Genomic DNA, 17,220 nt, shown 5'->3' on the forward strand with positions numbered 1-17,220 from the left:
TGGTTCTGCTTGATTAGAGCTGACCATGCTAAACAATAACAACATAATCAATGAGATCCATCGTTAATTTACCAAGTGTATTAATTAAACTACTATTGTTGATAAACTATTTAGTCCATTAAAATGGACTAAAATTCTATATTTTTCATCTTTTATTTATTTCAGTCATTGGACTGCGGCCATGCTGGGGCATCACCTTGAAGGGTTTAGTCGAACTATTTGACCTCAGTAGTTATTCGTTGAAGTCTGGGACTGATTCTTTTGTCAAACTGCTAAATTCATCATCATTTAATGTCCGTTTTCTATGCTGGCATGGGTTGGACACTAACAGGAGCTGCATCACATTCCATTATCTATTTTGACATGGTTTCTATAACTGGATGCCCTTCCTAATGCCAACCACTGGTGCTTTTTATGTAGCACCATCACCAGGCAAATTGTGACATAAACAAACCAACACCAGCACTCAAGCAGTGGTGGGGGACAAACACAAAGCACACACACCTACTTACATATGATGGGCTTCCAAAACCATTTCTATTTATGAAATTCACTCAAAAGTCATGGATCTAACTGGATCTACAGCAGAAGACATTTGCCCAAAGTTGAGGAGAACCAAGACTATGTTTTGATTCTCTGTTGGAAGTATTTTGTTTTTAAGTTCTTAGGAAAAACAGAAATCTTAAATCTTTTCAGACCATTGTCATCATCATCTTTTATTTTTTACTGGTTTCCGTCATTAGACTGTGACCATGCTGGGGCACTGCCTTGAAGAATTTCTAGTCAAATGTATTAATCCCAGTACTTATATTTTTAAAGCCAGCTACTTATTCTTTTGGTCTCTTTTGCTGAACTGCTAAGTTACAGGGATGTAAACGCACCAACACCGGTTATCAAGCACAAAGACACAAATATATATATGATGGGCATCTTACAGTTTCCATCTACCAAATCCACTCAGGGCTTTGGTTAGCCTGAGGCTATAGTAGAAGGCGCTTGCCCAAGGTGCCATGCAGTGGGACTGAACCTAGAACCATGTGGTTGGGAAGCAAACTTCTTTCCACACTGCTACGCCCGTCCACTTTTCAACATTTGCATGGGCCAGATGGAATTTAGAAAGGTAGATTTTCTATGGCCGGATGCCCTTCCTGATGCCAACCCTCACCAGTTTCCAAGCAAGGTGATATTTCCCATGGTCTGACATGTTTCTATGGAATGTTAGAAATGAACAACAGTGACTCTCGTTTACAACTATCACACAGTGTCAGAATAAGGAGACAGACACCCTCCTCTCTCTCTCTCTTTTTCTCTCACATTCACAAAGAGCTTCTTTCAAATCCACTCTCAAGGTTTTGGTCAAGCTGGGGCTGTAGTAGAAGGCACTTGTCCAAGATGCCATTCATTGGGACTGAACCCCAGACCGCATGGTTTGAAAGCATATTATGCTTCCATGCATAACAATCTTGTATTTCTTAAATTCTTCCAATTAAATTCTTGAATGGTCAGATGGCTATATTTAAAAGATTTCTTTGGCTCTGCTTTTCATAGAAGCATTTGTTGTTATGTTGTAAATGTTATTATTTATTGTTATTTAATTCTTTCTTTTTTGTTTAGAAAATTGCTGATCCTGTGTCAACTAGTCATGGCCTTGTTGCAGTTTGTGGAATTGGTAACAAACTAATGGTTTATGGTGGCGCCAGCAAAGCATGCAATGATGCAGGTTTGTGTCATAATCTTTTTCAACTTTACACCTGTTTCTTTAGTGGTTTTATCTCCCGTAGTCCTCCATCATTTAAGGTTTGTTTTTCGTGTGGCTCTTCCTCACTACACATAGGTTACGTGTTTACCTTATGTGTATTAAGGAAGCATGTTACAAGGTGAACAGTGCAATGCAAGCCAATGCATTGTAATAGTAATCACACATTACGTACATGTACTTTTAGTAAAGTTGGTCTGATTTATTGAGAGCTTGGAGAAATGTTTTGTTACAGGCAAACTTTCTATTTTTATTTATCTGAAGCTAAACTTAGATTATAATGTTCCTGCTGTCACATTATTTACACAAATTATTACAGTTTTTGGATCTTTTTTAAAACGGGGGCCACGTTTTTCATTAACGAAACACTTTGAAACTTGGAACACTGGTAGAATGTGTCATATAAAACATCTTTTTCTCTTAGTCTTCTTAAAAAAAGAAAGAAATCCCTAAGTTATTCCATGTTAAAGTTGTCGTATTTCTGTAATTTCAACCAATCACTGACGTCCATTCAGCTGATATACATTAAGTGCCGACTACATAAACAAATTATTCTGAAACAATTCTATCGGTGATAAGGTTAGGGTTAGGGTAAAACAGCAAATTTAAAAAGAAAAAAGCAAATAAAACGAAGAAAAAAAAAGAAAATGAAAAAAGCAAATAAAACGAAGCTATGACTTAATCAGCCAAAGGAGTAAATGTAAACAACTGAATGCTTGTCAGTGATTGGTTGAAATTATCGAAATAAGACAATTTTTTACATGAAATAAATTCGAATACAAAAATATTTTTCTGTTCTATAACACAAAATAGATAAGTATACGAAGTTTGAAAGTCTTTCGGTACCAAAAACACTACGTAAAACATTAATGAAAAATCTGGCCCCCGTTTTAAAAAAGATCCCAGTTTTTTCCTAACAGCAATGGATTTTTCTGGTATGAATCTCTTAATACCTTGGTTCTATGACACAAATTTACTAAATTCTTTGTTATTTTCAAAATTGATTCAAGCAAAGGCAAATATAGGTGCAAGAATGACTGTGTGGTAAGTAGCTTACTTCCTGACCACTTGGTTCCGGGTTCAGTCCCACTGCGTGGCACCTTGGGCAAGTGTCATCTACTATAGCCTTGTGCCGACCAAAGCTTTGTGAGTGGATTTGGTAGATGGAAACTGAAAGAAGCCTGTCGTATATATATATGTGTGTGTGTGTGTGTTTGTCGCTTGACAACTGATGTTGGTGTGTTTATGTCCCCGTAACTTAGCGGTTCGGCAGAAAAAAAACAATAGAATAAGTAGTAGGTTTACAAAGAATAAGTCCTAGGGCTCGATTTGTTCGACCAAAGGTGGTGCTCCAGCATGGCTGCAGTCAAATGACTGAAACAAGTAAAAGAATAAAAGAACAACAAATTGTTTAATTGTGAAATGTGAATGTTGCTTATGAATGTTACCTGACATCATATTCAGGGTGGCTACGAGACCACCCTTCATCCACTTAACACCAGACAAACAAACCTTAACATTTTTTCCAGATTTAAGGAATAGTTACATTTTTATACCATGTGATATCATTTCTTATTTTTTTCTGTTCTGGTATCGTTGCAGATCACAGAAACCAGAATCTACACGCTGGCGGTGGCTTACACGAAGTGAAATGGGAGAAAGAAATGGAGGCACCAATTATGCGGCGTCTCGTAAACGAGTCCCACAGTAAGTATTGTTAATTAGTATTTGATGAACAATAACTGTTACCTATTGATTGACATGCAAAGTACACTTTCTCCACCACCCGACCACCATGGCCACCACCACTCACCAATCCAGAAAATACATATAAGCATTGAAATAAGATTGACTGTCACCTCTTTGCCCTAGCTCTGTGCTATGTTCACCAAAGCACAGGTGTGTCTGTGTGGTTGAGAAGCTTGCTTCCCAACCATCTGGTCCTGGGTTCAGTCCCACTGCATGGCACCTTGGGCAAGTGTCTTCTACCATAGCTTTGACCTCACTGAAGCCTAGTGAAGGGATTTGGTAGATGGAAACTGAAGGAAGCCCATTGTGTTTCATATGTATGTATACATATATATAATCTTCATTGGTGTTAGGAAGGGCATCCAGCTGTAGAAACACTGCCAAATTAGATTGGAGCCTGGTGTTGCCATCTGGTTTCACCAGTCCTCAGTCAAATCGTCCAACCCATGCTAGCATGGAAAGCGGATGTTAAACGGTGATGATGATGATGATTTAACGCCCATGTTTTGTTCTGGCATGGGTTGGACAACTCAATAAGGTCTGATGGGTGCATCAAGCTCTATTGTCTGCTTTGCTATGGTTTCTATGGCTGGATGCCCTCCAAGAGTGTGTACTGGGTGCTTTTCTCATGCTACCAGTACTTGCGACCCTATTAAACTGGAGAGAAGGGGCTTTACGCTAGCAGATGAGGGTTAAGGGATGGGGCAGAGCAGGTTCTTATTGTAGGGGAACTCCATGGCTACTCACATTTAGAAGAAAGGGAGAGAATAAATCAATCGTAGCTGCAGAGAGATAAATATTAATGGTGAGGTGTCAAGGTGGTGCCTCAAGATATGAGGTTAGTAGAAGTGAGTTGGGACAGAGGAATGAGGAGTTGGGGTGAGTTGGGGCTTACAAGAGAGTATGAAGTGTGGGGCTGGAGATGGGGAAACAGGAGGGGGATAGGTAGGCCAATGTTTGTAAGGATTGGGTACAGTTGAAAGATGGGTATGGGGGTAAGGATGGCCAACAGTGTGTGAGTTGGGGAAGATAGAGGGATACAAGAAGAAAGCAGCAACAAGGTAGTAATGATGATACAATTGACAGAAGGAGGACAAGAGAGAGAGATGACATGGTTGGGTAGGGTGCAGGAGAAAGGATGAGAGAGAGAGAGTGAAACAGTGCATGAGGATAGAATTCGATGGTTCTATGTGAGGATGGGATGGTGGGGGTGTAGAGAACATTATTGAAGAATGAAGAATGACTAACAACACATTATACATGTGTGTATGTCTGTACCTTTATGTGATGGTTGTAAATGAGCATCACCACCATACATGTGGTGTTCATTTCCAGTCTTTTGTGAAAACATGCCTGGGTAATGGGGAAATATTATGTTGTCTGGATATACTTGTGTTTCTGTAATGTAACATGATTTTAAACTGTTTTTAGATATATTTGTGTCTTTGCAACAACAAGCTGAGAAGTTGTCCGATACCGAGTTAAAAGACTAGTAAGTTACTAAATTTCATTTTGTTTAATTTTTACTAAAGAACTAAACCCAGCCTGTTTGGAAACTGGTTCTTCTTCATTTGCAGTTGAATGTCCTTGTTTGTTGTTTTGCTATTGTTTGGACATCAAATTGACAAAATTATGATTTGTTTTCATTAAAACCCAGGTAAAATAAACATCAGAGATGCTTTGCCCAATGAAGAAACAAGTGATGTTCATTTTCAGTCTTTTGTAAAAATATGTCCAGTCACAGGGAAATACTACTTAGCATTGTTGATCTGTTGAGCTTCCACACTATTTGGGCCATAACATCACTGTTGTCCAAGATGTGTTGATACGAAGACGCATAGCAACACAACACAAATAAGGCAGGCTTCCAGACAGTTTCCATTTACTGTATTTACTCACAAGGCATTGGTCAGCCAAAGTTTACAGTAGAAAACATGCCTGAAGTGCCACACGAAGGAACTGAACTTGAAACCACAAAGCCACATAGTTGTGAAGCAGACTTCTTAACCACTTGCTACTCCTACATAGAAATGAATATTGCAATTATTATGGTGTGTAAAGGGGTTGGTGTTAGGAAGGGCATCCAACCCGGGGAACCATGCCAAAACCAGACGCTGGGCTTTGTTAACCTGTCCAACCCATGCCAACACGGAACAGAGATGTTAAACAATGACGATGATGACGTCCTCTTGCTACATAAGATACCATGGTACCTTGTTGTTATAAGGTGGACTGAGGCACATTAAATTAAATGTACAGTGAAACATGGAGAGTGGGTTTGAACTGAGAACGTTGATGTTTACTCCAGGACTTGGAGTTTTAGCTCAGCTCTTGCTATTTAGTAATCAGGTGCAGCTTTGTACTGGGAGTGTTACACCTGAACAGAGAGATAGACAAATATTGTATTTTCTATATATTAGACAAATATTGTATTTTCTATATATTAGACAAATATTGTATTTTCTATATATTAGACAAATATTGTATTTTCTATATATTAGACAAATATTGTATTTTCTATATATTAGACAAATATTGTATTTTCTATATATTAGACAAATATTGTATTTTCTTATTTTCTATATATTTATATGCACTGCAGTTATATGAAATTATTTATTTTTCAGCTTAATAAAAGCCAGTCGTCATTATCGTTCTGTTGTGAAGGGTTGTTGCTGGACTTTACAATATGAATCTGGTAAGTGTAGACATTAAAAAATTAAAATAAAATATGATGAAAGTAAACAAACAAAGTTTGTTCTGTTTTAGAAGCGTTGAGATGTATTGTAAGATACAGAAATGAATTTATTTCTCAAACGCGTGATAATGCTATAAATAGCGTGATCAGGATAAATTATCCATATAATGCAGAAAAATACGTTACTGGCCAGCCATGAGGCTATCTATAGCATTATCACGCGTTTGAGAAATAAATTTATTTCTGTATCTTAAAATAAAATAATTGATGGTTAACTGTTGAAGTGCATTTTTGTCACAATAGATAGCATCGGGGAATATGGCATACATGCAATAACTGTATTTTCCCTTTTTATCTTGTATATAAATACAAGAGTGTTACTTATCCTATGATGAGTAACTTTGGAAGTATGCTTTTACAATCGTAGGTAATATCAGGGATTATGGCATATGTACAATAATTGTAATTTAATTTCTATCAAATTTCTTGGTGCTTATATAAAATGAAATGAATATTTTGAAAAAATAATTATCGTAAAATAAAATTGAATAAAACAAATTTCTCATTTGTATATTTACAATAAATATTTCCTAATTTTTTTTTCTAGATTTAATCTACATTAAAACCTATTTTTGCAGAATTTCATTAAAAAAGAAAAATGTGTATTTTTTAGAAAATAATGATGCTCTTCCTTCGCCTCCTATGTTAACTCCCTCTGTATCTTTCTTTTAATCTCTCTTCTTACTCTCTCTCTTTATGATGTAAAGCTTGACTAGAGAAATCAACCAATCAAATAACAGTTATATCAGCTATATATTACTCCTACACATTACAGCAATATACTATATTTGTCCACACACACATATATATATATCATCATCATCATCATCGTTTAACGTCCGCTTTCCATGCTAGCATGGGTTGGACGATTTGACTGAGGACTGGTGAAACCGGATGGCAACACCAGGCTCCAGTCTAATTTGGCAGAGTTTCTACAGCTGGATGCCCTTCCTAACGCCAACCACTCAGAGAGTGTAGTGGGTGCTTTTACGTGTCACCCGCACGAAAAAGGCCACGCTCGAAATGGTGTCTTTTATGTGCCACCCGCACAAGCCAGTCCAGGGGCACTGGCAACGATCTCGCTCGAAAATCCTACGGGAGCCAGTCAGGCGGTACTGGCAACGGCCACGCTCAAAATGGTGCATCTCATGTGCCACCCGCACAAGAACCAGTCCAGGGGCACTGGCAACGATCTTACTTGGCTTGCCGGGTCTTCTCACGCACAGCACATTTCCAAAGGTCTCGGTCAGTAGTCATCGCCTCGGTGAGGCCCAATATATATATATATATATATATATATATATATAGGTTAGTCGAGTTATAGGTTAAAATTACCGTCTAAGGGATAGAAGTATCCATTACACTACCGGTGTATTACCTATGTTTAACCATGGGCATACATAAGCAGGCATATTATGCTCATAAATTATAGGTAAAAACAAGGATAAACATGGGTTTATCAAAATGCAGTCTATTTGTATTGAATTAATAAATAATAATTGATTGTTTTCATCAATATTTCTCTATTTTCTGTTTTCTTTATATATATACATATATATACACACACACATATTGGGCCTCACAGGAGTAAGGTGGCTGAGTTCCTTTCGAGTGTTGGTCCTCATGGAGGCATTATGTTGTGCTTGAGAAGAAGACCCATCAAACCGAGCAAGATCTCAGTTGTGGCAGATACCAGTGACATGCAAATTGGCACCGGTGCTGGTGGCATGTAAACGTACCCCAGTGCCATGCAAATGGCACGTAAAAGCACCCACTACACTCTTGGAGTGGCTGACGTTAGGAAGGCATCCAGCCATAGAAAACCATGCCAAGTCAGACTGGAGTTTAGTGCAGCCTTCCACCATACCAGCCCAGTCAAATGGTCCAACCCATACCAGCATGGACAACGGATGTTAAAATGACAGTGATTATATATATACATATATATATATATTTTAATTTATTGGCTAATGATGGTTGTTCTTTACTTTTTCAGAAAAGATTATCGATGATGAGATGAAGGCCCACTTTGAAGATCAACAACAAATATTCCATCTGATTGAATTGATTTGGAGTCTGTGTGAAATTCTTTACATTGACACCATGCCAGGTAATCTAATCTCTTCTAATCCAAAGTTGCCTGGAATTAAAAATATTTTAATCTCACGTCTTTCTAATTTCACTCCATAGATGTTTCTTATGCTTTTAACACTTTTCGCCCTCTGACCTGTTTTGACCCCATGACCTATTTTAGCCCCTTTTATCCCTTCAGGCCCAGTTTAGTCCTTAAATTTTCTGTTTTAAAATAATTTAGTTTTAAAACCTATCAAAATTTCATGTTAATTTAAATTCCAACCCCCAGCTTAATAATGACAAAGTTACTTTCCTAAATTCTTTATTATTTTCAAAATTAAAACAAAGACAATATTTCAACAAACATGGTAAAATAATGGGTTAAGCCTTTGCACCTGAAAAACATTTGAAAATTTTCAATAATAAACATCTCATTGGATAAACACTTCACAATTCTTTGATTTCTAAAAAAAAAAATTTCAGCTATGAATCATAAAATATATGCTGTAAAAGTACTTTTGTTCACTTAAGCATATATAGTATATTTAATATAAACGCATGAAATTGCAAGGGTGGAAATAAAGACGTGTACATTTAGGTGTAAAACATTCCTTCACAGTTGAATGCGAATGGCATTCACTGCAGAATTTTGTCTGAGAGAGGAAAAAATCTTACACACTGTATGTAGAGGTAGTGTTTAAAAACAAGAACACACCAAGTTCCAGATGACACCAACAGACACCAGTGTTTTAGTGTATTTTCACCTCCTCAGTTATAGCTACTGCCTTGTTCATTTACAGTCAGTGAGGAACTTGTGTTTCTATGTAGAAAACAGCAAACAACAATTTTGATGGTGTGTGCTAAAACCTGCCAAGCTGGAATTAATTCAGTAAAGGCACACAAAGCAGTGAAGATCAAAATAATCCTGTGCACGTATATTTTTAATACAACCTTTCTCCTTAGAATGCAAGTGGCTTTGCTGCAGGATTTTGTCTTAGAGAATACGTTTCTCTCTCCTTGTAGACTTTCAGTGTAAAAACAATTGTCAGCTCTGAATGACTTTGGCAGATCATCAGACATGTTCCAATATGATTCCACCTCTTCAGTGATAGATACCACCTCAGTGGTGTGTAATTTTTTTTTTCAAATTATGTAAACTTTTTTGAAAAATATGTTAAAAAAATAAACATCAAAACAGCAATAACTGCAAAAAACAACTTGTAGAAAATCATCATCATCGTTTAACGTCCGCTTTCCATGCTAGCATGGGTTGGACGATTTGACTGAGGACTGGTGAAACCGGATGGCAACACCAGGCTCCAATCTAATGAAACAAAATCTTAATGGCCCCCCCCATGTAATTAAAACAAATTAGTCATGTGACTTGGTTAAAAATAAGTTGTCACGGGGTTCGTGTAATTACCTTGTTTGGAATAATATTTGCAGGTTTTCTCTTTTCATTTATTATCTGGCTAATGGTGCGATTTTATCTCTCGGAATGTTGCATAGAAAATTATATTAAAAAATTTTACTTATCTCTGTCTAATATTTGTGTGGATCTTGAAAACTCGGTTAGGTTTCCTGCAAGGATTTACCAGCTCCATTTGTTTAACTTGATTTCTTCCTCTTCTGTTTCATTTTCCTAACTACATTCCTCCCATTTTTTTCTTCTTCTATCTTCCCCACTCTTTTCTTTTTCTGTTTCTTCTTTCTCTCACGTCGTTTTATTCTCTTCATCTGTCAACCTTTCCTCCTCCTCCTCCTACTTTCACTTTCCCTCTCTCCCTCTTCTATTAAATATTAAACTAAACACAAGTCTCCAACAGATGTTGTGCCTGTCTCAATCTTGACTGACACACGTGTGTGTGTGTATGTATGTATACATATGTGTGTGTAATTGTTCAGGTGCTGCCCCAATACGCCAGCTACGAGGATGGATCAGGTGGCACTTCACAGAAGGGAACCAGTTGGCTACAGAAATAATACAGAATGAAAAACCTGAGAACCATCCACGCTTCTGGGAAGCTGTGAGTATCATCCTCATCTCTTTGTATACTGAGTATAGGAAGAAGAAAATGTAAGCAGCTGTTCCTTTTAGCCTTTCTTTGTTTTAGTCATTGCAGTGTACTGCCATGCTGGAGCACCACCTTGAAAGGTTTTAGTTGAATTCAATACTGAAGTATTTTTATGCTGGTACTTACTTATTCTATTAGTCTCTCTTGCTGAACCGCTAAGTTATAGGGACATACACACACAAACAGCAGTTGCTAAGTGGTGGAGGTGTGTGTGTGTGTGTGTGCGTTGTGACAAACACAGACGGATACAAAGACACACAGACAGACATGAGAGCTTGGTGTAAGCATCTGACTTACCAGCTCCTGTCAAACAGTCCAACCAGTGCAGCTTATGACATTATGATTAAAGGGAATGTTGCCCAATTTGAAATATCCCAGTATGATGGTATTGACCAGATCATCAGATTATGTTATACACCACTGATCACAATGCACTTCCAATTCTGTCTTGATTGCACCATTCTTTTCAGCTTGACCCAAATTGCTTGATTGAATTATCTTCCTCTTGTGGGAGCCTTCCAAGTGGCTTTTTCTGATCTCTTGGCTACCACTCAACAACTTCATGGGTCTATTTGTTGTCTGTGAACCTTGTAACATGTCTGATCTAGTGAAACTTGTAGTTTCGATATTCTGTGATCACATCATTCACTCCACTCTGTTCTTGAATTATCTCATTTCGAATATGCTCTCATAATGATAATCCAAGCATGGATTTCTCCATGGCCCTTTGCATCAAGCCAATTGATGGTCTATCCTCTTCGTAGTAGCCCAAATCTTACTGGCCTATAAGAGCAGAGGTAGGACAGTGCCAGACTTCAGTATTTAAATATAATAACTGGAAAAGTGGGAAAGATATTTTACTGAAATAAAATTACAGAAATGATTTATTCTGCCCAGAATGTTTGTTTTTTAAACAGAAAGATTGCTTGCCAACATAACATGGCAGTCCTGGTTTAGGACGAATGTTGCTATAATTTAGCCCCAGGAAACATCGTCTCCAGCTGGCCATACGACATGATCTGTATCCTTATATTTTCAAATGAGGGAATCTAGCACCCTTGTTCGAAAATATAAGGACACAAATTGTGTCGTATAGCCAGCTGGAGGATGATGTCTCCTGGGGTTAAATTATAGCAACATTCGTCCTAAACCAGGACTGCCATGTTATCATCATCGTTTAACGTCCGCTTTCCATGCTAGCATGGGTTGGACGATTTGACTGAGGACTGGTGAAACCGGATGGCAACACCAGGCTCTAATCTAATTTGGCAGAGTTTCTACAGTTGGATGCCCTTCCTAACGCCAACCACTCAGAGAGTGTAGTGAGTGCTTTTTACGTGTCACCCGCACGAGGGCCAGTCAGGCGGTACTGGCAACGGCCACGCTCAAAATGGTGTCTTTTATGTGCCACCCGCACAAGAGCCAGTCCAGGGGCACTGGCAACGAGGCAAATAATCTTTACTACAAAGTACTGTTGCTGAATACTCACGTTGCGAGATTTAAAAATAGTAATTTTTTTTTATTAAAGATTGTTTAATAATTTATTTCTCTTCGTATTTTCAGATTTACCGTTTATTACTCCAGGGAAGTGTTGATGAAGCTCGACAATTGTTTTTGCTTCATCCATCCTGTCACATCGATAGCTTCACCAGTTTAGAAGAACTAATGCGTAAAATGCCTCAGTTAGCTGTAAGTTTTACTTTGTGCTACAAAACATTTTGGGGGTTTTTTTTTTGTCCTTTACTAAAATACTAAAATATCTTCATTTTCCTCATTTAATGTCCACTTGTCCATGCTAGCATGGATCAGACAGAGTTTATTTGAGCCAGATTTTCTACAGTTGGTTGCCCTTCCTGTTGCCACCCCATCACCTATTTCCAAGTAAACTAATATTTTTCCATTGCCAGACATATTTTGACAGAAAACTAGAGATGAAGGACACTGCTTGTATGACAGGGACACTTATTTACAACTATCATATAATGTCAAGAAAAGGAGACACAAACATATATACTTGTAACGGTTAAAGTTTTTGTGAAGAGTCACCAATGTAAAGGTTATTGATAGAACGATGATCAACATTTTTATAAGAAGTATTTATTTCCCGTTACTTTAATTGTTGCCATACCACGACGGGTAGGCCAGTGTAATAGCATAACAGTTTGTATGTAAAGCATACAAGGTTTAGAATTTCTGCTTGTATCTGTATGTACACTTTCTCATAGTAGTATTTATATATAGAGAGAGATGGTAGGATTATAGAGAAAAGGATGCGAGCTCGTATGCCTGCTTGTGTCCATGGCTTCAGATGCCCAGTCGCCACCAACCAGCGACTAAGTTGTCGAGGCGTCACAGATGGTGACTAAAAAGAGAAAGAGAGGAAGTTTGCTTGGAGGTCTCCTGTTTTTATAGCTATGGAGAAGGGTAGTGAGTGCAAAGGATTTAGATGGCGGTCTTGTTTATCTCTATTCTAGATGGAGTAGAAGAGGTCAGAAAAGGGTCAAGTGGTGGAGACACCGCTTCGAAAACCGTTGTTCCACCGCGGGAAAATTTCTGACGCAGTGTTGATTCAAATTTGTGTATAGTGGATTGAATCCACTTCACGCCTGCCAGATTCTTACATACTGTTGCAGCGCAAATGGTACAGCCACTATAAAGCTGGACAGTCAGTCGTAGGAGAGGTCAGTAGTAGTAGAGTTGTTGTACGAGTTCTTAGTTGGAGTCTGTGTGAGTTGCATGATTTATACGAGTTTGAGTCACCATCAAGGTAGAAGTTTCAAAGTCATCTTGCGGAGCTATCAGCGATAACACAATAGACAAGTCAAAGATAATAAGACGTGGAATACCACCACAACATAATGGTGGTGACAAGAATATTACAGTGCTGATGACAACATACAAGTAGGCGAGGATCCACATTATAACATATACACACAATCACACATGTATAACTTGTCCCCCTGAAATATATATATATATATATATATATATATATATATATATATATATATATATATATATATATATATATATATATATATGCATACATATATATATATATATATATATATATATATATGCATATATATATATATATATATATATATATATGCATATATATATATATATATATATGCATATATATATATATATATATATATATATATATATGCATATATATATATATATATATATGCATATATATATATATATATGCATATATATATATATATATATATATGCATATATATATATATATATGCATATATATATATATATATATATATATGCATATATATATATATATATATGCATATATATATATATATATATATGCATATATATATATATATATATATATATATATATATGCATATATATATATATATATATGCATATATATATATATATATATGCATATATATGCATATATATATATGCATATATATATATATATGCATATATATATATATATATGCATATATATATATATATATGCATAAATATATATATATATATATATGCATATATATATATGCATATATATATATATATATGCATATATATATATATATATATATGCATATATATATATATATATATATGCATATATATATATATATATATATATATATATGCATATATATATATATGCATATATATATATATATATACATACATGTACATACCTACATATGTATATATACATGCATATATGGGTACAGGACGTCAAAAAAACGTAAACAAAATGAAAAATGAGAACATAAGAAAACAAACTTTTTTTTTAACAATGAAAGAAACAAATAGAGGTCTCATTTCTCTATTTGTTTCTTGCGTTGTTCAAAAAATATCGTGGCTGTGGTCAGTGCCCCCTGACTGGCTCCTGTGCCAGTGCATGCAAAAAGCACCAACTGAACGTGGCCAATGCCAGTACCCCTTGACTGGCCCCTATGCTGGTGGCATGTAAAAAGCACTATCTGAATGTGATTGATGCCCGGCTTGTCTGACTGGCTCCTGTGCTGGTGGCACGTAAAAAGCACACACTCTCGGAGTGATTGGCGTTAGGAAGGGCATTCAGTTGTAGAAACATTGCCAGATCAGATTGGAGCCTATTGCAGCTGCTGGCTCTCCAGACTTCGTCAGTATGGAAAATGGACATTAAACGATGATGATGATGATGATATATGTATTGCTGTGCTTGAGAAGACACATCTAGCCAAGTGAAATCGTAGTTGTGGCTTATGCTGGTGACATGTAAAAGGCACTACTACACTCTTGGAACGGTTGGCATTTGGAAGGGCATATAGCTGTAGAAACCAAGCCAAAATCAGACAGGACCCTAGTACAGCTCTCCAGCTTACCAGTTCTGATCAAACTGTCTAACCCATGCCAGCATGGAAAGTGGATACTGAATGATGATATATATATATATATATATATAAAATATATAGTTTTAGGGAAAATAACCAATTTTCAAGAACTCATCGATGAAAATCCACTATCACATATAGAAAAATTAATAATTAAAAGCACAATAAATGAGTATAATATAAAGTAAAGTAAATATCATAAGATAAATATAATAAAAAGATTACACGTGTTTCATAACCAATTTTCAAATAGAAAAGAAATTTAAATCTATTAAAATCAATTGAGATTATCGAAAATAAGTTCTATTCAAAAATATAGCTACTCGTCAGATCGTAAGTAGAACAATAATTAGATATATATCTCAACCAACAATAAGTACCAAATGAATTAATATGAAATACTTATTATATAAAGATAGAAAAATTATTTAAAAAATATCATAATATCAAAATAATAACCATTCAATAATCATCCCTTCATCCATTATAATAACATGTATATTATATACAAAAAACATCTTACATAAATTATCATTGTTTTAAATACAAGTTGAACGAAGTTTAAGTTTAAAATAATAATGAAGATAAAATTAGTACATATTTAACCGGTGTAATAGTTAAAGCTATACTATTTAAAGCTAAAGACGTTTATTTAATTATAATTAAAGATCAATTGAATAATAGAAAAATACAAGATTATTTATTTCTACAAACGTAATAATAAAAAATATGAATGAAAAAATTATGAATGGAAAAAATTAGGAATGAAAAAATTAGGAAAGAAAAAATTATTAAGAATAAAAGGTTAAACTTTATATATATATACAAAGTTTTCATTTTTAAAAAAACTTTAACGATATTATAAACTATAAAGATTAATAATTAATCAAATAATATTAATCAAAAATAATTGAAAATATATCAACACTATTCCAATCGAAGTTCTAATATTATGTTGAAATGAAACTATAACTTATTTAGTGTTAAATAAGTTATCTATTAAAATAATCTATAAAGAACCAAATGAATGGTATAAAAACAAGAATACATATTATTTTCAAATAGAAAATCTTTAGCAAAGTGAAAACAGTACTTATCCAAATTTTTCCGTATTTCAAACTGAAAACTAAGACGTTATCTAATAGCTATAGCGTTTTAAGCAAGAGTTCGCACGAAAATACTACGTTAAAAAAGAACGTTAAAATAGAGAATAGAATACGAAAGCATGAATGAAATAATAATACTTAAATAAATGAATGAAAAATTTAAAATTTATATAACTAACAACATAAAAAGAACAAAAAACTATAGTTATCTTATAAAACATATTAATAAATATTAAATTCTAATATATAATAAATAAATAAAAATATTAATAGTCGTAAATTAAATAATATGAAATAAACTAAAATACTACTATTGATTTAGTCTTATCAAAATCGTAGTGTCATTGTAATATAAAACCTTAAACTTTCTAAAATATTAACCTACCAATAAAAACAAAATATAGCTACTAGAATAATTAAATAGATACCCCAACACACACCCTAATACATACATACATATATACATACATACATACACATATACATATATATATATATATATATATATATATATATATATATACATATATATACATATATACATACATACATACATACACACACATATACATACATACACACATATATATATACACTTACATGCATATACAAATATACATACTTATATATAAAAAACATATAAACATATATACATACGAATATACAAAATAATATACGTATATACACACAACATACACACATATATACACATAAACACTAATAAAAGCATATACATAAATAAAAACATACATACACACATATATATAAATACATATAACACATATAGACCAAAACATACACACTACCATAAATATATATATATGCATAAATATATATCTACACATACACACATGTACCTACCAAAATATACATATAAAAACAAATACACTCATACACACATATAAAAATAAAGAATAATATATATAAATACACACTCATCCTCCCATGCTCTCAAATATACATATTATATAGATACACATATACAGACATATATACATACACATAAAAATACACATATATATACAGAAAAAACATGCATATACATATACATATATACTTATATATACATATATATATTTTTCTATTATTCAATTGATCTTTAATTATAATTAAATAAACGTCTTTAGCTTTAAATAGTATAGCTTTAACTATTACACCGGTTAAATATGTACTAATTTTATCTTCATTATTATTTTAAACTTAAACTTCGTTCAACTTGTATTTAAAACAATGATAATTTATGTAAGATGTTTTTTGTATATAATATACATGTTATTATAATGGATGAAGGGATGATTATTGAATGGTTATTATTTTGATATTATGATATTTT

General features: G+C 34.4%; 1 protein-coding gene across 2 annotated transcripts in view; it reads left to right on the plus strand.

Moving 5' to 3' along the window:
• The window catches only part of LOC106870438 (nuclear pore complex protein Nup85), a 40,983-nt gene that overhangs the window by 1,886 nt on the left and 21,877 nt on the right, over positions 1-17,220 (plus strand). For both annotated transcript variants that reach the window (XM_089354409.1, XM_089354410.1), the window contains exons 2-8: positions 1,615-1,720; positions 3,359-3,463; positions 4,937-4,997; positions 6,133-6,203; positions 8,260-8,373; positions 10,242-10,363; positions 11,975-12,100. In XM_089354409.1, the coding sequence (XP_089210535.1) occupies positions 1,615-1,720; positions 3,359-3,463; positions 4,937-4,997; positions 6,133-6,203; positions 8,260-8,373; positions 10,242-10,363; positions 11,975-12,100 (705 nt within the window). The remainder of the gene's footprint in view (positions 1-1,614; positions 1,721-3,358; positions 3,464-4,936; positions 4,998-6,132; positions 6,204-8,259; positions 8,374-10,241; positions 10,364-11,974; positions 12,101-17,220) is intronic.

This window comes from Octopus bimaculoides, chromosome 6 (assembly GCF_046866305.1).
Source record: "Octopus bimaculoides isolate indiv1 chromosome 6, ASM4686630v1, whole genome shotgun sequence".
In the NCBI taxonomy this organism is placed as follows: domain Eukaryota; kingdom Metazoa; phylum Mollusca; class Cephalopoda; order Octopoda; family Octopodidae; genus Octopus; species Octopus bimaculoides.